Genomic DNA, 22,816 nt, shown 5'->3' on the forward strand with positions numbered 1-22,816 from the left:
ATATGATTATATTCAAATATAATTAATAAATAATAAAATTATTTTTGGATAAAATATTTAAACATAAAATTATTTTATTTTTTTATAAATTAAAAAAAACTTTAAAAAAAAAAATTTCAAAAAAATTGACGAAACAAACCCACGGCGATATAAACGCTCATGCTATCACAACTGAATTGTTATTTTCTTATCTCAATTGAAGAGTGATTAATTAATTAATTAATGTTTGAATTGGTGGACTTTTCTTTTCTTTTGGTCTTTTACCAGAGTCAGTAAAAGAAAGGTGGATTGTATCGACGATCGACAAATTAAACATAAAAATTGGAGCCACACCAGACGAGACAGATAACGGGAAGCATTGGTTGGTAGAAATGGAAACAAACCCTAATCACATGGTTCCACCCACACCGGCGGTTGATCCTCCGCCGCAGTCACTGCCGTCAAGCCAAAGCCATCCGCAGCCAATCTTCTCATTTCCAAGGAGGCCGACCCTAAGAGTGACTACTGAGTTCGACAGTGACAGTGCAATCTTCTTCCATAAAATTTCTTGCAAGTTGTTGGACACACTTGCCAAGTTCAAGTTCCAATTCCACAATAACAGCAAAGGTGAAATCTCCGAGCCTCAACTCAGCTTCGTGTCCAAGCACCTTAGTCTCCACTATGACCTCGAAGACCAGAATGCTCTTGTTAAGAGTTCCTTCGATGTTGGTCCCAGATTGCATGTCAAAGCTGCTCACGATGTCAAGGTCATATCTCTCTATCAATCTCAATCTCAATCTGATTTCTCCATATTCCTCTTTGTTCTCACTTTTGTGCCCTAATTAAGGCTCAACAAGGAGAGGTTACAATGCTTGCAAACCTCGCTGATCCTGGCTATGCGCTTGAATTGTCCACTCCCGTTCCATCTGTTGGATTGGTATGATTTATTTATTTGCATATTTTTATTTATTTATTTTTGTATCAAGGTGAGTAATAAATAGCAGCTTTGACTTTTGCAGCCAAAAGCAACCCTTAGATTTCCTGTAGGTGAAGTTTCGCTACAGGAGAAGGAGACAGAGGAAGAGGAAGCCAAGAATTTGTTGTCAGTGAGTGGGATTCTCAAGGGTCAGTTTTTTGATGGTGTTGGCACTGCTCAGTATAAGGATGAAGAATTGAAATTGAGATATTGCTATAAGGTGATTTATTTGGTAGCAGCAGTGATGCTTTTCTTTTATTTATTTTTTTTGGTATGATCCTTCTGTTGCTATTTCATCACTTTCCTAAACATTCTCTTGGGATATTTACTGTAAACTTCTTCTTGTGTTTTCTGTATACATTATTTGCCATTTTATTTTTCCCCTCCTTGTTATTTGATGATTTGATCGTTTGATGCTTTGTCTAACTTAGTGTTGAATGTTACAAATAAATGCAGGATGATGAAATGTCTTTTATTCCCACATTATCTGTCCCTTCAAATGCTCTGTCTTTTGCCTTTAAGCGTAGGCTTACTCCTTCCGACAAGTTAAGGTTAGAACAGCCTCTTAAGACTCCACCATATATATGTCCACTGTTCTCTCCCTCACTCATTGATGTCAAAGTGTTTTTAAACAATAATAATGCTAATGGTGGTATTACTAGTTTACAGTCATTGCCATACGACCTGTTCTTGACTAGCATGCTTATTTTCTTTATTTTCTTTGATCTATACCATACCAAGGGATACAATTTTGGCAACATCGGGAGGTAAACGATGTTATTTGTTTAGGGTTTTGAATATTGATTGTGTTCATTTTTCAAGTATTCACATGCTACTGAATAACGAAACTGGAGTGGTGGCACTTGAATGTTGATATAATACATCATAACCCATTGAATAATATAAATTTATTGGAAAGACAATTTTATATTGGTTGTCAATTGCGCAACATACTATTCAACATAGTTTCAATGATGTAGCTGCTTGGATGTTCAATGAGATTAATTGGGTTGTAAAATGCTAAGAGAATGAATTTAATGCTCTGCATACATGAGAATATTGCATTAGATGAATGGAAAAAAAAGGTATACTAAGGGATTGGAAAGCGTTGCTCATTTGAATTATACTTTGTATGAATTTAATGCTCTGCATATATGAGAATATTGCATTAGATGAATGAAAAAAAAGGTATACTAAGGATTGGGAAGCGTTGCTCATTTGAATTATACTTTGTATATTCTAACTTCTTGTACTGTGGTCTGTTGTCCAGTTGTCCTCCACTATTATTCTTTTCTTATTTTAAATAATTTTTTTTATAGAAAAGATGGTATAAATATTCTTTTAGATGGTTTTTGGTCATATATGAAGAACATTTGCAGAAGATTTCGTAAAGAGAGTAGAAAATATAGAGGATCGCCAACAGTTAGAAGTACAGGAAGCGTAAGTAAAATATAGGCAAAAGTGTAAAACCATTGGAAAGGTTTTAGGATTGACTGTTTTGTTTGCAGACGATTTACAACAGAACAGTAGAATGGCATTTGATCTATAAACAACAAAACTTTGTGATTTCTTTGCTGTTGTTGCATCCTTCCTGGCAGTAATCTGAGTGGTTTTGAAATTTGGCTTTTAAAATGTTTGGGAAGTAATTTTGAGTTAGTTAGCATGATGCAACCTTATTACCTTATTTTAAATATTCATCATGAGATTGTGGAATAATGGTATATACTTATCTATGCTATTAAAGACTGTAAGGGGAAAATATGAGCTTGCTACTGGGCATGATTCAGTATTCAGGTTGACTGATTGAATACTCCCTCAATTTTCTTTTTGTTTTTTTCCCCCTTGGGGTACAAGTTGTATTGTAAATTGTCCTGAAATCACAGCCATTGTTAAACTTAGAACAAGATAACTGAAAAAATTTCTGCTATAAAATATGCAATATCTTTACCAACTTTGTATATGAAAAGTTAAAGTCTGCCTATGCTAATGTGGCTTTTATTTTAAATACTTTATGTATAGTTATTGGTACAATTGTGATTCCAACTATTGGAGTGCTGTCTACAAGCGCACCTATGGTAAAGACTTCAAATTCAAAACTGGTTATGATTCAGAGGTTCGTCTTGGCTGGGCATCTCTTTGGGTATGTTCTCATCTTGCAATTATTGAACTCATGCTTGATATCCTTAATAGTATTTTCTCTCTGTGTGTGTGTGTTACTGTGTTGCAAGTGATATGCATTATTTTCACATAATAAAATGTTAAAATATTGGGTTAAATAAGTTCTTGTCCGTGAAAATTTTTTTAATGTGTGTTTTGGTCCTGAATATCTTCAAAATTTCTGGTTTTGGTTGTTGCCATTAATTTGTCATAGTTAAATGCTGATATGGCACATGACATGTGGCATGCCACATTAGATTTCCCTTAGTTTTTTAACTAGAGATGGGAGTGGATTCAGTCCCCCCCCCCCCCTCTTTTCCTCTCTCAGGCACCATTTCATTAATTCACAAACTTGATACGTAAAATTGTGCAACCGTGTTATGGTGTAAGAAGTCATATGTATAAGCAAACAGAAATGGAAAAGAATGTTATAAAATACTAATAACATTCAAGTAAGAAGGCTTGGCAATGGTATAGCTGTAGCCAGAAGTTGAACAATTCGAAAGTGAAGCTGTAAAACACGAAGTGGTGTGTGCAATTAGAGCAAATGGACAGCCACATAAGTACATAGCCGTATGGATGGTCTTAAGTGCCTGTACTATGTATAGTGACTTGATTCGTTCCATTCAGGTCGGAGATGAAGGTGGGAAAGCCAAAGCAGCCCCCATGAAGATGAAAGTTCAATTCATGCTTCAAGTGCCACAAGACGACATAAAATCTTCAGTTTTAATGTTTCGGGTTAAGAAGAGATGGGATATTTAATAGTTTGCTGATGTATTTCTATTCATCTCATAGAAAAGAAAAAAAAGAAAGGTACTTGTTATTGATAACTCCATGGTGTCGTGGTACCTTGACACATCATCATGAAAAAGTGTTATTGATCAACTATTTTGACTGGTTTATGTGAAGACCAGAATTTTCAACTGTACACATTTTGTAAAATAATGTTCTGATTTGTAATTTTCAAGCTTAATATTCTCAGATGGAGACGATGCTGAAATTATTTATTAATTTTTTTAGTTTTTTGCGATATCTCTCGATCCGTCAGACTAATAATTAATTCGTCCATTTACTATGCTTTTGGTCGTTGCACATGTAAATTTGCAAGTTCATGTTCTGATAAAAAACGCCTTTCTGTACAAAAAATAAAAAGCCTTTCTTCATACGCGTAGGGGGTCCAGAAAACTGTAAGTGTCAACATCCTTACTACTTGGTCTTTACAATTGAGTTATATTTTAGCCCTGTTGGATACAGGGCTAAGTCTGAATTTCAGATGAACATGAGATTTTCAACAAAATAAGTAGCTTTGGGATTTTGAGCAATTTGGGCTTGGAAGGAACGTGACTGATGAGTTCATCCAATGCGACTATACTTGAGAGGGCTTATTCCCCATGGAAATGAAACATGGAGAAGTTTTCTTACAATTATTATCTTTTTTCTTACAATTTGTCAAATAGATTTATCTTTTTATGCATTATGATATAATTATTAGTCTTTTCTGTCCATAATATGGTATCTATCATTTCACTGCCACCGTGTATTATGATTAATTTAGGGCTACTTTATTAGTCTAACATTTTAAAGTTTTTTCCATATCCAATACGAGAATCAAACTTTCGGGTTAAAGTATTTGAACTTTCTTCGTATCATCTTTATTCTATGAAAATGATTGAAATATATTATTTTAGAGGATATTAAACACTTTATTGAAAATCTATATATTCTAATTTCTAACGCAATCTTAGGATATGTTCAAAAAAAAAAAAGTTAAATAAGAATTTTATTTTATGTTTTTCTCGGAAAGTAGCTCGAATCAAGCCCTTATTCTTTCGATTAACAAAAAAAAAAAAAAAGGAAAGGTGGGATCCCACTCCGTCCGTGCGAAGCGCTGAAATCCGAAGCTTTTACAGTGAGAAGGAAAAGGTGTAGAGATAATTGAATTGTATTGTATTGTGAAGAAAAAAGGAAGGGAGGGAGGGAGAAATTGGGAGAAGAGATGAACGCAATTATGTCTCTAAGTCCTTCCACCAATACCATCATCACTTCCTCTTATCTCTCCCCACATTGCTATTATTCCTACAAAGCCAAGCCAAACCCTAATTTTAATTTCAATGCCTTCTTTTACTTCTCTCTCTCTCACCACCACAGCCGCCTCGCTCACTGGAACACCGCTGCTCCCAAACCATTTCCTTCTAGACGGACGGTATCTCTCTCTCTCTCTCTGAACTCCTTGGTTTTTGAATTTTATTCCAATTGCTTAATTATGTTCTGAACAGTTTTAGAATGATAATTCCATGTACGTATTCAAAGCTGCTACCTAGAGTATTGCCTAATAAGATATAATAGTGAAGTCTAGCGTTATCATATTTATGTAATGGAAAAGTATGCTTTCGTTTGGGTAGTGTGTGTAGGATTGGTTTGTGGATCTTGCATCAGCAGGCAGTTATTTTTTCACGAATTTTTACTACCAGGGACTCTGTTTTTGTGTACTGGTATAGTGGCTTTATGGACACATGAAGAGGGATCAAGAGCCAGGTTACGAATTCGATGACGTGTTAGGCTTATATGGTTCTGACGATGAACTAGGCAAACAAATTCCCACTCAGGCTCAATCTGTTGTCGAAGGATCAGGGTCAGTTATGGTATCTGAGTTCAAGCCTGTTCCTGATGTTGATTATCTCCAGGTTCGTAACCATTCAGCTGCAAAACTTGTATAAATTTTATTGATCCTCTAATGTTTGTATTGACACATCATTGAATTGGTCGTCAATAAAAAGGTTAATGAGTTTCTAAGTAGTTGGAATTCGGAAACGTATTATTGGGTCAATACTCTAAGGAGGTGTTATATTGGCATTGGATAGAAATTAAATACTTGAAATTTTCTGTAGTTATAACTAAGTCTTTTTTGCTATCATTATTTTTAATAAATAGTATATGTTCTTTAATGAAGTATTACAGGCACTTTTTAATTATTTTTTTCCATGGCTAAAAATAATATTAATCTAGTTATTATTGTAACCTGAAAATAACATGAGTTGTCTTCTTGATAGTAGGTTACACAATATCATTAAATAAAGTTTGATATTTTACAGGAGTTACTGGCCATTCAACAGCAAGGACCTAGAGCTATTGGCTTTTTTGGAACACGGAACATGGGATTCATGCACCAGGAATTAATTGAGATTCTTAGCTATGCTATGGTTATAACGGTAAGATGTTGTAACTTGTATCATCAATCAAGATTATCTTAAAATATTGTAGATAACACTATTCTGATTAGGATTTCTCGGTATTCATTCCTATGTCTTTGTCTAACAACTGCTTGTGCCTTTGTTTATGTAAAAATTTTTGCTTGCAGAAAAATCACATATTTACATCTGGAGCATCTGGGACTAATGCAGCTGTTATTCGAGGTGCTTTACGGGCTGAGAAACCAGAGTTGCTTACAGTTATATTGCCTCAAAGTTTAAGCAAACAGCCTCCTGAGAGTCAGGAGCTGTTGTCAAAAGTAAGGTTTAAGTTTGAAGTGTTTGTGCACCCTCTTTCAGATGAAATGAAAGTTCTGTGTTTATACTCCTTTTCATAATATGCTCTACTTAATTATTTCAACCAAAGATAGTTTATTTGTAGAACTTAGTCCTCTTTGTAGTTGTTTATGACGTATTTATCCTCAGTTAAGAAAAGATATGATATCCTTTGTGTGTTTATCTATTGTTATATCTATATATATTTATATAATTACCAAATGTAAAGAATAGTGTAAATTTTATTCCCTTTTATGGAGTGTGTGCTGAGGGGATTTTTATTGGGATTAGGAACTGGATTATTCTTCTTTTGAAGGATGTGAACTAGATTTTTCATTTCTATGTGTATTCCCGTCTCTTAGTCTCAATTATATACTTTACCTCTTTGAATTTAGAGGTTATATAAGCTGGAATCTCTGCCCACAGTTAGAATATCTTTTGCTATTTTTTTTGCTTTTATTGGAATATGTTCATCTTTATTTCTTTTAACACATTTTTTTCCTTCCTTTTTCACAATTTTTAGTGGAAATCTTTTATGCATGTTGGAAATGAAAAGATGTCACTAAAAAGAAAAGGGGAGGGGGGAGGGGGGGGGGGGAAAGAAAACTGTCTCATACTACTAAACCTATTGGATCTTTGAGATCAAATAACATCTTAAAATGGCTGTCTGATTTCTCTAGTAATTCTAGACAGGCTAGTCCAGTTTTTTAGACTGATTCCTGATTTCCTTCAATGTGCAGGTGAAAAATGTGATAGAGAAGCCCTACAATGATCATCTACCTCTGATAGAAGCAAGCAGGTTTATATTTGCTTTTTCTTGTTTCATTTTAGCATAAATACTAACCAAAACTTACGGGAAATGTTAATTTGACAACTAAAATGGAGCAACTAAGTGAACATTCAACAACTATAATGTAAACGTCTCAATTGTCCTCATTTAGAGATGAGAGAAGAGAGTGATGAGGGAAATTGAGACTTTTCCTCTGTAGTAGTTGGTGGTGTTTTTTTTTCCCCTTTTAGTGGTCAAATCAGCATGCTTTCGCACAACCTTCGATAACATCTTTGTTCCAAATGCAGGCTATGCAATATGGACATCATTTCTCACGTCCAGCAAGTCATTTGTTTTGCTTTCCATGATAGTAGGTTGCTAATGGAAACTTGTCAGGAAGCCAAAAATTTAAGGAAGATCGTGACTCTCTTCTACCTTGACTGACACATTTTTTACGCATCACAATAAATTATTTATGTGCATAATGGGTTCACCAAGAGAGTAGTGCTTATTTTTACTTGTAAATTATATTATAATCATTAAATGAGGTATTGCTTTCTCGTGCTTCTTCGAAGATCGTTAGGAAGGTACATCAATTTCATTCGTGAAGAATGGTTATGGATTTTTTCTTTAAATCTTCTTTTTTCCATTTCCTTTTTATTTTTTATTTTGCTTTTTGTTTTTGTTTTAGTTTAAAGATGGGGTTAGGAGGGAGGGAGGGAGGGAGGGTTGGAAGGAGAAAGTGCTTCGAAGAGTATTTTTGGATCCAATTTTTTCATAGATAGAAGGCTACTTTTATATTTATGATATCTTGAAATTTGACCTTACTTAGAATTGAGAATGAGAATTGTAGTCAAAGTGCTCAATATCTTTGTGTGGTGTATAAATAATCGAATTTTTTTAATGAAAATTATGTCTATAAATTTTACCTGTATTTGAAGAATTATTTATTACACTATCCATTTCAAAATATCCACGAAAAAACAAAAATAGAATAAATATATAATATCGACGCTTTTATATTCTTAAGGATACTTGTTAACGTAATTAAAAAAAAAAAACTTTCTTTAATCCTCAAAGTTATATATATTTTAGTGTTCAACAATTATTTATTCACTATTAATTTGTTAAGAGAATCATTTATGAATGTTTTGCACCCTTATTGACTATTTTTAATTTAAAATTTGTGTGGAAAATATCCGTAACTATATCATATGAGATATGATTTAATGCTCGCAATTTCATTTGTTCACTCTAATCATAAACTGTTATGGGAGATCATAACGAAATCTAACTAAGATTTAGAAACAAACTCACATGATTATAATGGAGTTAATACTCCCTAAAATTTGATCGCGACTCAATTTAGTCCTCAAAATTTCAATTGATTCTAATTGTACCCTAAAATTTTGATGCGTGCTTCAATTTGGTCCTTTCGTTGTTTTCCGTCACTGGAAAGCTGACCTGGCAATTTTAGTTGACATCTGGCACTGTCAAAACGACGTCCTTTAACTCTTGGCGCCGAAAATATTTAAAAACAACGTTGTGTGACATGAAAAAGGGGTTAAACCAAAAACTTAACCTTAACCACTTCAAAAGTGAAATCTAAATTGACCTTTCTTCTTCCTCCTCCTCCCCTCATATACGTACCCTCAGAGAAGAACCATGGTTGTCGCTGTAACTGAAGTTTGAAACTTTTCTTACTTGTTTCGCCTCCCATTGTGAAAACTAATTGCCTGGAAATCACCATCTCTTCAAAAACAGGTTAGTAACAAAATCGTTGCTCTCAACATACCATGTTCTGTTTTTTGCAAAATGTTGCATGAGGTTTGTTTTTCATTTTTTTCGCTCTACTTCATAAGTAAAACTTTGGGGGACTTTGGTTGATTATGGTTGTTGATGATGATAGAGTTCTTGTATGCTAGAGTTTAATTTTTTTGTATGTATGTGGCTGTGATCAACTGAATCTTTCAATTCTTTGTAACGCAGTCATTAATTCTTCATATTTCATTTTGTACAAGATGTCTCTGGTACGGGTTGAGAGATAGATCAAGAACTTGCGGGTTGAGGCAAATGCCGGATCACTTGACTGGAGCAATGGGGGGAGGTACCTGCAAAGACACTCCGACGCTCAAGTCAGAATGGATCTAAGAGGTATAAGGTGTGAGGAATGAATGAATACCTGAGGGACTTGGGTCCTCATTTTATAGGCGTTGGTGAACATCTTATCTTATCTTATCTTATCTGGCTAAGATAAGGGAGATGTTTGAATTTGAAAGTCGGTTAGGAGTTCTAGAGGGCCGGTTTCGGGCCTTTCGGAAGACGGAGATGGGTCAGACCCGAGGAACCGGGTTCGAGTTTAGCCGTGGGTCCGGGATCCGTGGGCCGGATCCGTAACAGTTGCCCCCGCAGCGGGAGAGCGAGCAAGGTCGGTCTGTTGCTGGGAGGTGTGGTATTTGACTGCGGGCTGGGTCTTTAGTTTTTCTTGGGTGTTCGTTTGATTCTCCGTCGTGAGATCGGTGTCTTGGCCTCGGCTTTTGCTGGAAGGTTCGTCTGACCGTTTTGGTTTGACGTGACTCTTCCGAGCCTACTGCGTCTGTTGCGTTCTTCGAGGCGTGCTTTATTAGCTTCTATTTTCGAGGGAGGTGTTTAATGCGAGGGAGCATTTTCCTCTTTTGCCCCTACGAGCCTTACCTTGTCTTAGGGTTATTTGTGTATTTTTGCCCCCCTCCTTTGGTAACCGTTTTGGCCTTTTAATTCCCTCGTTTGTTTTATTTTTCCTTTTTTCGTTTTTTCTTAAAGAAATCTTCTTTTCTCTCTGTGTTACTGCTCTCTGGTGCTTGTTTGCCGCTTCTGCTTCTCAAGCTTCCCCAGGATCTTTTTTCTCCGTTTCCAGGTTGGTGTGCTTCGCTTTTCTTCTTTTTTGTTTTGTGCTATGCCTGTTTTGTATTTGCCATGCGTTGCTTTGTTATTTCCTTGCTGCATTGTGTTTTCTGTGGTGGTATTTAAGTTTTGGGGGGGGGGGGGGGCTGAGTGTGGTTGTGTTTGGTTAGTAGTGGCGGTGCACCACCGTGTTGGTTTTGGCAGTAGCGGTAGGTTTCTGTTCTTGCTTCTGCGTAGGGTTGGTAGGCTGATGGTGGTGCTCCTCCCTGTTTTAGGTATGCATCGGCGGAGAAATGAGGGTGTTGGTGCTCCCGTGGCTCCCTCCAGGGGCGTCCCCGCTCGCTACACTTGGGTGACTAGCGACGTGTGGGGTGTTCCGTCACGGATGACGGAGGCCGATCTTCAACGCCTCCGTGATCAGGGGGCGATTTGTGGTGGTGGTGAGATGGAGCGGCAGTACGAGCTTGCCCTTCCAGATGCCGACGAGCGTGTCTGTTATTTAAATCTTCATTCGCCCACTATTCCGGACTGGATGTGGGTTTACGAGTCGATGTTTACACGGCTCGGCGTGCGGTTTCCTTTCTCGCCGTTTGTTCAGGATTTGCTGAGTCGGTGTTCCGTGGCGCTGTCTCAGCTTCATCCGAATAGTTGGGCTGCCGTGCGGTCTTTTGAATTGGTGTGCCGGTATCTCGACCTTCCGGCTTCTGTTCCTATTTTTCTTTTTCTCTTCTTATGCACTCTCCCGACTAAAGAAGGGAAGCATAAGAAAGGATATATGTCATTCCGTGCTCAGCCTCATCGCCGAATTTTTGGGTTGTTTGAGGATTCCTTTCATGGTTTCAAAAGGGAGTATTTTAAGGTGCCTCCCGTTCAGGGGCATCATCCGTTTTGGTTGTCGCCGGAAGGCGTCCGCCGGTTTCCGACGTACTGGAATTTCCGGGCTGGCCCGTCGGTTTTGACTAAGTTCACCTATGATGGCTTGTCCCAGAAGGATAAGGATGTCGCCAACATTTTGTGGCATTTGTTTGGCGAGCGTCCGTTGAATCCTCGTGATGTCATGGGGGACCCCGAGGCTTGTCGGGCGTATATCGGTGTGTGCCCTGTCTCTTTCCTGATTTTTTATGTTTTGTTTTCCCGAGTTTGTAACTTGATTTTTTCTTTGGTTTCTTTCAGTTGAGATGGCTGGTGGGCTGACTTCTTTGGCTAGGTTGAAGGCCGCGATGGGTCAGGAGGAGGGATCTTCGTCTCCTTCTACCCCTGTCTCTAATCCTGCCGTGGATTCTCAGCCAGTTTCTCATGAGGTGGTTTCCTCAGGTGCGCGGGCCGATGCTCAAGTTTCTCCTGGTCCTGCGAACTCTCCTGAAGTCGTCGTGGTGACGGCTGCTGAGGCTTCTCGGAAGAGAAAAAGGCCTGAGGACCCGAGCAGCGAGACTTTTGAGGAGGAGGGTTTGGTGCCTAGTGTGATGGATCGTCGTTTCGATGCCCCGGGTTTTATTGATCAACACTTGATTCCTGGTACGAAGTCGTTTTTTGATGGTTGCGATGTTTCGTTCCAGGCCAAGTCGGTGTACCGTGCCCTCCTTCAGTCTGCTGTCGTTGTTCGGAAGGCTGAGCCCGTGATGGCTCAAGTTGGTTTGCTGGATAAGAAACTCCGTCACTCTCAGGCTGAAATGGTTAAGCTGAAGGAGAAGCTTGAGGCTGCCGAGATTGCGAGGGAAAAGGCAGTGAAGTCTTCTGAGGAGGCCGGGGCAGAGATTCTCCGGCTTTCTGAGGTTGAGACTTCACTTCTTTCTCAACTGGGTGAGGAGCGGCAAAAGGCTTCTAATGCGGGTTCCCAGGTTGCCGTGCTTCTCGGTGAGACGGAGGCTTTGAAGGCCGAGGTTGCTGCCTTGAAGAGGGAGAAAACGGAGTTGTTGGCTGATGCTAAGGATGCGATTGCTGCTACCGAGGAGACGATGAAGGCACAGGCCCTGGTGCTGGCTCCGGGCGTGGACGTGTCCGTGATGGGAGCGTTCAAGGCCGTTCGTGATGGCCGGATAGTCGACCTCGAGTAGCTTTATCTCTTGTAATTTTGTATTTTTGTCTTGAGACTTGGCTTGTTTTTTGGATATTTTGGTTTAGCCGTGGGCTGTGTAACCGTGACTTCGTAACTCCGGATTTCGTTAAATGACTTTTTTGGCCGTTCGGGCCTTTTTGTATATTCCGTTTAAGACTGTTCCATTTTTTGGTTTATTTCGTTCCCTGTTTGGGATGAGCGGACTGTCGTGTGGTCGTATTTTTGTGGATATCTGTGTGTTGGGCCTGGGGGTGATCGGTCCCCCAGTTGTGGCCGTAATTTTGTTCCGTATTTGGGATATCTTAAAATTAAAGAATTTAGGGATAGCCTTTTAATGGAATTTTATTGATGGGTGGGCCTCGTTAAAACCCTCCGTCTTTGGGGGGAAAGAGTACCCGGGATTGATACTTAAGCAATTTCAAGAGTTGTAAAATGGGAAGATAAGCAAATTTGAGAGTTGTAAAATGGGAAGATACATAAACAAGTAAAAAGGGTGACCTAGTTAGGTCGGCCTAGGTGTAGTATCGCCGTAAATTTGCGGCGTTCCAGGTCCTTGGGACTTCGTCGCCGTTAAGCCGTTCGAGTTTGTATGCTCCTTTTCCGATTACCGCCTTGATTCTGTATGGTCCTTCCCAGTTGGGGGTGAGTTTCCCTTCTCCTGGGGTCGGGGGACCGATGTCGTTTCGTCGTAGGACGAGATCGTCGGTTGTGAATTCTCGTCGGATGACGCCATGGTTGTATCTTAAGCTGATTCTCTGTTTTAGGGCTAGCTCTTTGATATGAGCTATGGTTCTTTCCTCGTCAATGAGGTCTCGTTCTGCTTCTTCGTCGTTACTGCCGACCGTTTTTCTGGGGCTTGGGTCTCCGATTTCTACCGGGATGACCGCTTCCACACCGTATGTTAATCGGAAGGGTGTTTCTTCTGTGGTCGTTTGCGGTGTGGTTCGGTATGACCATAGGACCGATCCGAGTTCGTCGGCCCATAGTCCTTTGGCTTCGTCGAGCCGCTTCTTGAGTCCTTTGACGATTATTTTGTTTGCGGATTCCACCTGTCCGTTTGTTTGGGGGTGTTCTACCGAGCTGAAACGGTGAGATACGTGTAATCCTTCTAAAAATTCTCTGAACTTTTTGTCAGCAAATTGGGTTCCATTGTCCAAGATAACGATCTCGGGGATCCCGAATCGGGTGATGATATGTCGCTAGAGGAATTTTCGGCATTGGGCTGCCGTTATGGAGGCTAGGGGTTCGGCTTCGATCCATTTGGTGTAGTAGTCTATGGCGACGATGAGGTACCTGAGTTGACCGGGTGCCGTAGGGAAAGGCCCGACGAGGTTGATACCCCAGGTGCCGAACGGCCGTTCTGCCGATATGATGCTGAGCTGGTGAGGGGCGGCTTGGTGGATATTGGCGTACCTTTGACATTTGTCGCAGTTTTTAACTATTTGTATGGAATCTCGGATAATTGTGGGCCAGAAGTAGCCTGCCCTGATGACTTTTTGGGCTAACGTTTTGCCTCCGACGTGGTGGCCGCAGCAGCCTTCGTGGATTTCGCAGAGTATGTACTCCGTGTCCCCGGGTTCAATACATTTGAGCAGGGGTTGCGAGAATCCGTGTTTGTATAGTTGTCCTGCGACAATAGTATAGTTGGCGGCTTCCCTTTTTATTCGCTTTCCCTCTTTGGGGTCTGGCGGCAGTGTTCCCTCGAGGAGGTACTGTAGGATAGGGTGGGTTAAGGACCCCTGGTTTGACAATGTCAGATGAGCGTTGGTTGTCGTTGACACGGAAGGTGACTTGACGACTTCCTGGATTAGTGATTTGCTACCGTGTCCGGGTTTGGTGCTGGCTAGTTTAGAAAGTAGGTCTGCCCTTGCGTTTCGTTCCCTAGGAACGTGCTGTATGGTGATGTGCTCGAATCCTTCTTTTAATTTGTTTACCTTGGCGAGGTATTGTTGGAGTAGGGGATCTCGTGTCTGGTAGTCTCCGTTAATTTGGGAGCTGACTACTTGGGAATCGGTATTTACCTCTAGGATTTTTGCTCCGACCTCCCGGGCTAAAGCTAGGCCTGCTAAGAGGGCCTCGTATTTTGCCTGGTTGTTTGAGACCGGGAAATCGTATCGTACTGACTGTTCGATCACGACTCCATTTTGGCTTTCAAGAATGACTCCGGCGCTTCCGGAAGTGATGTTCGAGGAGCCGTCAACGTGTAGCCTCCATGATTCGGGGGTGGAGTTTCCTGGTGTCATTTCGGCGATAAAGTCGGCCATGGCTTGTGCTTTGATCGCGTATCGGGGTTCAAACCTGATATCGAACTGGGATAGTTCGATGGACCATGCTAGCATTCTGCCTGCTAGGTCGGGTTTTTGTAGTACCTGCTTAACCGCCTGGTCGGTTCGAACCATCACAGAATGGGCCTGGAAGTATTGTCGTAGGCGTCGGGAGGCTGTAAGGAGTGTGAAGGCTAGTTTTTCTAAGCGTGAGTAGCGAGCTTCCGCATCCTGTAAGACTCTGCTTATGAAGTATACAGGTTTTTGTTCTTTTTTCTCGTTTTCACAGATGAGCGCTGCTGCGAGTGCCTCCTCCGTTATGGAGAGGTATAGGTAGAGTGTTTCCCCTGTTTGGGGTTTGGCGAGGATTGGTGGTTCCGCTAAGACTCTCTTGAAATGTTGGAATGCTTCTTCGCATTCCGTTTCCCACTTGAAAGGGGCTCCTTTTTTCATTAATTTGAAGAAGGGGATCGCCTTTTGGGCCGATGCCCCGAGAAAGCGTGATAACGCCATCAATCGGCCGGTGAGCTTTTGGATGTCTTTAACATTTTTTGGGCTCGTCATTTCGGGGACGGCGCGACATTTCTCCGGGTTTGCTTAAACTCCGCGTTGCGTGATCATAAAGCCGAGGAACTTCCCTGCCTCCATCCGGAAGGCACATTTTGCCGGGTTGAGTCGCATTTGGTGCTTCCGTAGGGTGTTCATTATGACCTTGAGGTCGTCGGTGAGTTGCTCGCCGGATTCGGTTTTGACGAGCATGTCGTCTATGTAGACTTCTAGTTTGTTTCCGGATAGGTTTTGGAATATCTTGTTGACGAGTCTTTGATAGGTGGCTCCTGCGTTCTTCAGGCCGAAGGGCATCACTGTGTAGCAGTATGTCCCGTCTGGGGTGATGAACGCTGTTTTTTCTTCGTCTGGGCGGTGCATCGGGATCTGGTTGTAGCCGAAATACGCGTCCATGAAGCTGAGGTATCGGTGGCCGGATGCGGCATCTACTAGTCCGTCGATGTTTGGTAAGGGAAAGGCGTCCTTTGGGCAGGCTTTGTTGAGGTCCGTGTAGTCGACGCACATTCGCCATTTCCCGTTAGACTTTTCACTAGTACAACGTTGGCCAACCATGTCGTGTAGGGGAGTTCTCTGATGAAGTTGGCTTCGAGTAGGGCTTTAACTTGCTTTTTGACCTCGGCGGCTCGGTCTGATGACATTTTTCGTCTCCTTTGTGCCACTGGTTTAGCTTTGGGGTCCACGGCTAGCCGGTGGGACATTAGGTTGGGGTTTATTCCCGGCATGTCGGCTGGTGTGAATGCGAACAAGTCTCTATTTTGCTTCAGGAGTTGGGAGAGTTCTTCTTTAAGATCGTATGGGAGGCTCCTATTAATGAAGGTGTATTCTTCCTTGGTTGGCCCTATTTGTAGCTTTTCCATGTCTCCTTCTGGTTTTGGCCTGGGTTGGTCGTCTTGGCGGGCGTCCAGGTCGGCTAGGAATATCCCGGCTGCATCTCGGGATTTCTTCCTTAGAGCTAGGCTGGTGTTGTCGCATTCGGCTGCGACCTCTCGGTCCCTGTGGATGGTACCGATGGATCCGTCCTCGGTTCTAAACTTCATGAGGAGGTATTTGGTAAAGATGACTGCGGAGAAGTAGTTGATTGTTTTTCTTTCGAGAATCACGTTATAGGCTGTGAAGTCTTTTAGGACTACAAATTCGGATAGGATTGTCTTCTTCTGGCTGCTTGTTCCTATGGTGATGGGAAGGGTGATTGAGCCGTCTGGTTTGAGGAAGTTGTCTCCGAGTCCCGTGACTCCGTTGCGGTGTGTTTGGAGGTTGTCGTTGTGGAGCCCGAGCTTGTCGAAGGCTCCTCGGAAGAGGATGTTCGAGTCTGCCCCGGTGTCCACCAGTATCCGTCGTACCAGTCCTGTTCCGATTCTGGCCGAGATGACGAAGGGGGCATCTTCAGCCGAGGTGCCGTGCTGGCAGTCCTCTGGTAAAAAGGTTATCGTGTTGTCGGCTGTAGTGGTTGGAGTCTGGTTTCTGACCGCCATTACTTTGAGATCTTTTTTCATTGTTAGTTTTGACTTGCTCGATATGTCTTTGCCCGTGATGACGTTTACTATGATGGTCGGGTCGTCTTCTGGGCTTCCTCTGGAGGGTTGCTTCTGGGTTCTCGGGTTACGCTCGTCTTTTTCCGGTGACCTGTCTCTTTCCACGCGCCTTGGTTCTCTGATGATTTTGGCAAATTCTGGGAGCTTGCCGTCTCGTATGGCTTGTTCGAGGGCGTCTTTAAGGTCAAAACAATCTTGTGTTTTGTGACCGTAACCTCGGTGGTAGTCGCAGTAGAGGGTTTTGTTGCCTCCCGTCCTTTCTTTGAGTTGTCGGGCTTTCGGAATGATGCCTCGGTCTGCTATTTGGTGGTATACTTCCGTAATTGGTGCTGTCAGGGGTGTGTAATTAGAGAATTTGCCAATTCTTGATGGTCGGTTTGTATTTGTCGGTCTGGGGTGGTCCCTTTGATTCTCTCTGGGTGGTGGATTTTGGCGAGGAGCCGAGTTGCCGTGTTGGGTGTTGTCGTGCTGCCGTTTGTTGGCGGCGACAACCTGGCTGACTTCTTCGTCATTGATGTAATCTTTGGCGACCTTCTGGATCTCGTGCATGGTCCATACTGGTTTGGTGGTGAGGTGTTTGCGAAAATCTTCGTTCGTGAGCCCGTTGGTTAAGCGAAGGCTTGCGACGGAATCCGTTAGTCCGTCGATCGTCAAGCATTCATCGTTGAAGCGGTCGAGGTATTTCCTTGTGGATTCTTCTTGTTTTTGCGTGACCCCTAGCAAGCTGATAGGGTGTTTGGCTTTGGTGATTCTGGTTGTGAACTGGGCCATGAACTTTTGTGTTATATCGTGGAAACTGGCTATGGATCCGTTTGGGAGGGCGTTGAACCATTTGATTGCCGGCCCTGCAAGGGTTACCGGGAAGGCTTTGCATCGGACCGCGTCGGCCGCTCCTTCTAGGTTCATCCTGGCCTCGAAGACCGTTAGATGTTCCTGGGGGTCCTTGGTCCCATCGTACTTCATGTCGGTAGGTTTGTCGAAACCTTTGGGGAGTTTCGCTCTTAAGATTCTTTCTATGAAGGGTGTAGCTCCCATTATTGTGTGGTCGTTTCTTGTGCGCTTGGTATTTCGGTACCTCCGATCTTCGTCTGAGTCGTGTTGACGACTTAGATCTCGGAAAGTGCTGCGGTTGTGTTTCTTGTTGTATCATCGTTCCGGAGATTTCTCATGATCGTGGTCGTGTGAGGCGCTGCGACCGTCTCTCCTATCGTGTCGTCGGGTTGGTGACCTGCCGTGGCGAGATCTTAATCTGGAAGTTGCCTAGCTTCCGCGTTCGTTGTTGTGTTTTTCTCTATTAGTCAGTTTGCCTTCGAGCTCCTGGACCCGGAGGCAGAGATCCTAGATGATCTGTGCCGCTTTGTCCCTAGCTTTCTCAGGATGTCGTTGGTTCGTGACGACGTGGTCGTTCGTGTGGTGGAGGGTACTTGCTATTCTTGCTTGGTTTGTGACCTCCCGGTGTTCTGGGGTAGGGTTAAGCGGTCGGGAGTCATCCTGGCTTGAGGGGGTTTCCTCCAGGACGTCCCCCATCCGGCTCGGCTGGCGCAAGTTCCCCACAGACGACGCCAATGTACAAGATGTCTCTGGTACGGGTTGAGAGATGGATCGAGAACTTGCGGGTTGAGGCAGATGCCGGATCACTTGACTGGAGCAATGGGGGGAGGTACCTGCAAAGACACTCCGACGCTCAAGTCAGAATGGATCTAAGAGGTATAAGGTGTGAGGAATGAATGAATACCTGAGGGACTTGGGTCCTCATTTTATAGGCGTTGGTGAACATCTTATCTTATCTTATCTTATCTGGCTAAGATAAGGGAGATGTTTGAATTCGAAAGTCGGTTAGGAGTTCTAGAGGGCCGGTTTCGGGCCTTCCGGAAGACGGAGATGGGTCGGACCCCGAGGAACCGGGTTCGGGTTTAGCCGTGGGTCCGGGATCCGTGGGCCGGATCTGTAACACATTTTAAAATGACAATCTTACTCCTTCAAATTCCATTTTAATTTAATTATCTGTCCAGTATTTTTCGGTTAAAATTACATATATTTATTTACTGGAACAACTATTGATAAAACAATTGTATTACTCTTTAATCAATTTAAAATGACAATCTTATTCTTTCATTTTTCTCTATTTATATAACTATACAATTACATATATTTAGACCATTGTATTACTATAGCAACCATGATTATTGTTAAAACAATTGTATTACTCTTTAATCAATTTAAAATGACAATCTTATTCTTTCATTTTTCTCTATTTATATAACTATACAATTACATATATTTAGACCATTGTATTACTATAGTAACCATGATTCTCGTATAAATTTGTCATTTTAAATGATTAGAGCAATGTAAAAGGAATATAATTACTGTACATGACAGAAACCTGATGAAATCAGTAGTGAGAGTTCTTATTATTGTAGAAAATTGGTCTTGGTAGAATTAATTTGTGTTGAAATGAGAAAGGATTGCATGAGATAGTTTGGATTTAAACTACACTTTAACAAAATACTTTACTCTAAAATTCAAGTTTTAACACCTCTTTTTTTAATGGTTGCCAATACACTTTTGATTGATTAACTTACTCAATATATTGAAACTAGGCCCTAATTGAATTGTTTGTAATCTGAATTACTATTTTCAATATATTGAAGTTAGTGTTATTTTTAACCATTGTGTCTTTTTTAATCTTATTTGTAGATGGATGAATGTATAATCATTGTGTATCATCATGGAGGTTGTTTTATCACCAAATCAAATGGCAGTTTGGTTTATAACAATGATCACATTGATAAGTTGATTGGGATGAATGAGGATGTACTAGACGTATTTTCACTGAGAGATTACTACAAGGTCCTAGGTTATGATAATATGGTTGAGTGTTGGTGGCTTGTTTCTGGTAGACCTATGAAAAGTGTACTGCGAGCACTAAGTCATGACAAGGAGCTGGTATAGATGTGCTTCTATGCAAAGAACAATGATAGAAGAGTGTGCAGGCATGCCGTGTGTCCATGCATGTGCAACCATCTCCAGGATAAATCGAAATTCAGAGAATTTTTGTCATTATTGGCTGACCATAAAAGCCTATAGAAATACCTACAATCACTCTCTCAATCCAATACCAGGGCAGGATCTTTGGGAGAGAAGTCAACACAATAGGTCTCATGCACCTAAAATGAGGAAAAAGCCAGGGCCAATAACCAAAAAAAGAAAGAAGGACGCTGATGAAGAGCCCTCTGGTGTTAAGAAGTTAAAAACTTCAACCAAGTTGAAGAGGCAATACAAGGAATTCACGTGTACTTACTGTGGTACGAGACGGCATACAAAGAGGAATTGCGCTCACAGGAAGGCTGATGACCTTGCAAGTGCCCTTGCTAATGCAGTAGCAGCCATTGTAGCAAAAGAAAAAGATTCCAAGGCTAGAGAGACTACAGACCCAACAAATGCTGCTACTGCTGACACACAAGCTGTTGAGGTTAATGGAAATGCTCCATTAGCACCAATTCATGCTGATGATGATGCACAAACTTCAGAGATTATACTCACCCAACCCACTTACTCACAGCTAGAAAACCAAGAACAGGTAGTGATTGATTTTTAATATTTGATTAACTGTTGACTAGTTTGTATTGGTTTATCATATATGATTAAATGTTGTTTGTATCCAATTAATTGATATTATTTGATTATATATTAATATCTTTTAATTGGGATGTATTAATTTTTAATTCTGTTAAAAATCTTATTAGGTCCCTCCATCAGACCCACCTCCACCTCCACGTTCACAACATGTGACAAGGCCTGAGAAGTTGCAATCTAAGAGAAAAACAACTTTTAAGATGGACCCAATGCAAGGAGAAAGCTCTGGAACAGCTGCACGCTTGCAGAGTTTATGAAATTCGTCCTCACTCCGGGCTTCAAACCACCAACAACAAAATAGAATACGATTTACAATGTTGACTGGAAGTTGTATAGGACATATTTTGTAGAGAGCATTTGATCAAACTATGCTCTTTTGATATTTTGAGACTCTGTTATGTAGAAAAATCTATTTTGGCTAAGGATATTCTAAAACTGTGTTATGTAAGGTATTGTGGTGTGTTACAGATACTGCTATTGTTAATGCTGCTTATCACTGATGACAATGATTAATCGCTATGTATTACTAAATGAATGGCTATCTTTTGTTTTTTTATAACTTATTTTGTAAAATTTTATATCTCTTTCATATAATCTCAGTTTTATACTATTTTCACAGGATACATCATTACTCAAGAGAACAGAAAATTCTATTTCTATTTTGTCATCAACTTCGTGGTCCATGAAAAAAAATCAAATACATAACAATATTTCATTTAGATAATTGATATCATATTTACATATATTTCATCCCACCTAATCCAGAAGCTACAATCACAAATTCAAAAATAATGACAAACACAGACAACATAATATTCCACATTTTTAAGATTCTAATTTCAGCTTCAACTACACTAATTTTTCATCCCAAAAAATTTTTTTCAATGATCTTCACTAATGGGAGTTTTATTTCTCCCATCTATGGCTTCTTCTTCTTCACCATCTACCCATTTAAAAAAGTCGCATCATCTCTTACCGGCAGTCTACAACACTAAAAATCCAAAAAAAAAATTGAGAGAAAGAACAACTACAAAACCAAGAAGAATTTGAGAAATGAGATACACAATCAAGTTGCAACAATTCAACCAACTCACATTATAGTTAGGGCATCTATAAAATGGTCTCTCTGGATTTGAATCTGTCCCAGACCATCGAAGAATAGAACGCAACCCACAACCGCACCAATGCAGAACATTCCCACATCTATCACTGTGTGCGTTCTTCACCCAGTCACCATGCGAACATGCTTTACTAGAATTACCTGAGCCTTGGCTGCTGCTCTCCAACATTCTTCTCAACTCTTGGAGAGACTACTGCGATTTGGAAAAATTGGGGCTGCTAGGTGTAAGAACCTGGTTTTCGGTAAACAAACTTTTCTGGATATTTTAAAATTTATTTTGCAAAATCTAGAATCACTGTCCAATAAGAAATAGTGAGGCTGACCCAATGGTAAAAAAAAAACAAAAAGAAAAAAAAGAAAAAAATAAAAAATTAAAAAGAAAAAAGTCATTAATAAAATCAAAATTAACTTTATGAGGGTAATTAATTTTCCCTAAGTCAAGTTTGACTAGTAAATAATAGATATTAGATTACCATTGGTTTATTTTCTCACTAGAGACTTTTTGAGCCGGGAATTCACTTTTAACTACGGTTTTCCATGCGTCGAGAAAAATTCTAGTAACCGAAAATCTCGGAATTAGTGGTCAATATTTTTTACCCAACTAAATGTGCCTCAAAATTTATATTAGCCATCCATTAATGATTTACTCCTTTAAGAATAAATAGTAGCCATTAATTATTTTACCATATGGTAAAATTTACTTTGTACCGAATTTCTGACTAGTATTTCGCAAACGAATCCTAAAGACCCCAAATCTTCTTACTTGCCACCCAAGTAACTTGTCTCTCTTTCTCAGGCTCTAGGCTGAGATTATCTAAGCCTTTCACCCCTCTCTACTGTGCTTTTAACCTCGAGTAACTAACTGCGGTTAACCGTGGATAAGCTCGACATGCAAGCACTGACCAAGCTTCCTCGTTTTCACACCCCTTATTCATTGAAGCTTAGCCCTTGACCAAGAAAATTTCAGTCCCTTTTACCATCATAAAGTCAGCAAGACTTTGATTTTATATTTAAGGAAGCATTTGCCACAAAATTCACAAAACATTTTATACATTTTTACACTCTTTTGACCAAATTCTTGAGAGAGAAAGAGAGAAAATTCTGCACACACTACCTACGTTTTTAGCCTCTTATCTCACCATTCATACACTATTCTTCAAGTGTTCTTCAATGACTCAAACCATACAAATACAAACTCTTGCCCGTTTTTGCTAATTCTTGCATTTATACCGAAATTTCGGCTAGATAAACCCTTGTTCTTCTTCTTTTCCTTTTCTATTTTAAAAATAGTAGCCATGATGAATTCTTACTCTCCTCCATGTATAGAGAACTCCTCTTGAAGCACCCATG

The 22,816-nt window shown here is 40.6% G+C and overlaps 3 protein-coding genes across 3 annotated transcripts; 2 read left to right on the plus strand and 1 right to left on the minus strand.

Annotated features, from left to right (window-relative positions):
• The first annotated feature begins 178 nt into the window (after window positions 1-178).
• LOC112722732 (outer envelope pore protein 37, chloroplastic) lies at window positions 179-4,095 on the plus strand. Its single transcript, XM_025773865.3, has 6 exons — window positions 179-746; window positions 827-916; window positions 999-1,175; window positions 1,412-1,506; window positions 2,975-3,095; window positions 3,743-4,095. The coding sequence occupies exons 1-6, from the start codon at window positions 372-374 to the stop codon at window positions 3,872-3,874; spliced, it is 990 nt and encodes a 329-aa protein (XP_025629650.1). The 5' UTR covers window positions 179-371; the 3' UTR covers window positions 3,875-4,095.
• Window positions 4,096-4,857: 762 nt separating this feature from the next.
• LOC112722733 (uncharacterized) lies at window positions 4,858-8,040 on the plus strand. Its single transcript, XM_025773866.3, has 6 exons — window positions 4,858-5,315; window positions 5,611-5,796; window positions 6,205-6,321; window positions 6,471-6,620; window positions 7,377-7,435; window positions 7,714-8,040. The coding sequence occupies exons 1-6, from the start codon at window positions 5,109-5,111 to the stop codon at window positions 7,847-7,849; spliced, it is 855 nt and encodes a 284-aa protein (XP_025629651.1). The 5' UTR covers window positions 4,858-5,108; the 3' UTR covers window positions 7,850-8,040.
• A 5,577-nt stretch (window positions 8,041-13,617) lies between these two features.
• On the minus strand, window positions 13,618-15,172 carry LOC112721865 (uncharacterized). Its single transcript, XM_025772890.1, has 2 exons — window positions 13,858-15,172; window positions 13,618-13,757 (listed from the first exon to the last, which is right to left on the minus strand). Exons 1-2 carry the CDS (start codon window positions 15,170-15,172, stop codon window positions 13,618-13,620), a joined length of 1,455 nt encoding a protein of 484 aa, XP_025628675.1.
• Between the last annotated feature and the right edge of the window lie 7,644 nt (window positions 15,173-22,816).

This window comes from Arachis hypogaea, chromosome 11, assembly GCF_003086295.3.
Source record: "Arachis hypogaea cultivar Tifrunner chromosome 11, arahy.Tifrunner.gnm2.J5K5, whole genome shotgun sequence".
Classification (NCBI taxonomy): Eukaryota; Viridiplantae; Streptophyta; class Magnoliopsida; order Fabales; family Fabaceae; genus Arachis; species Arachis hypogaea.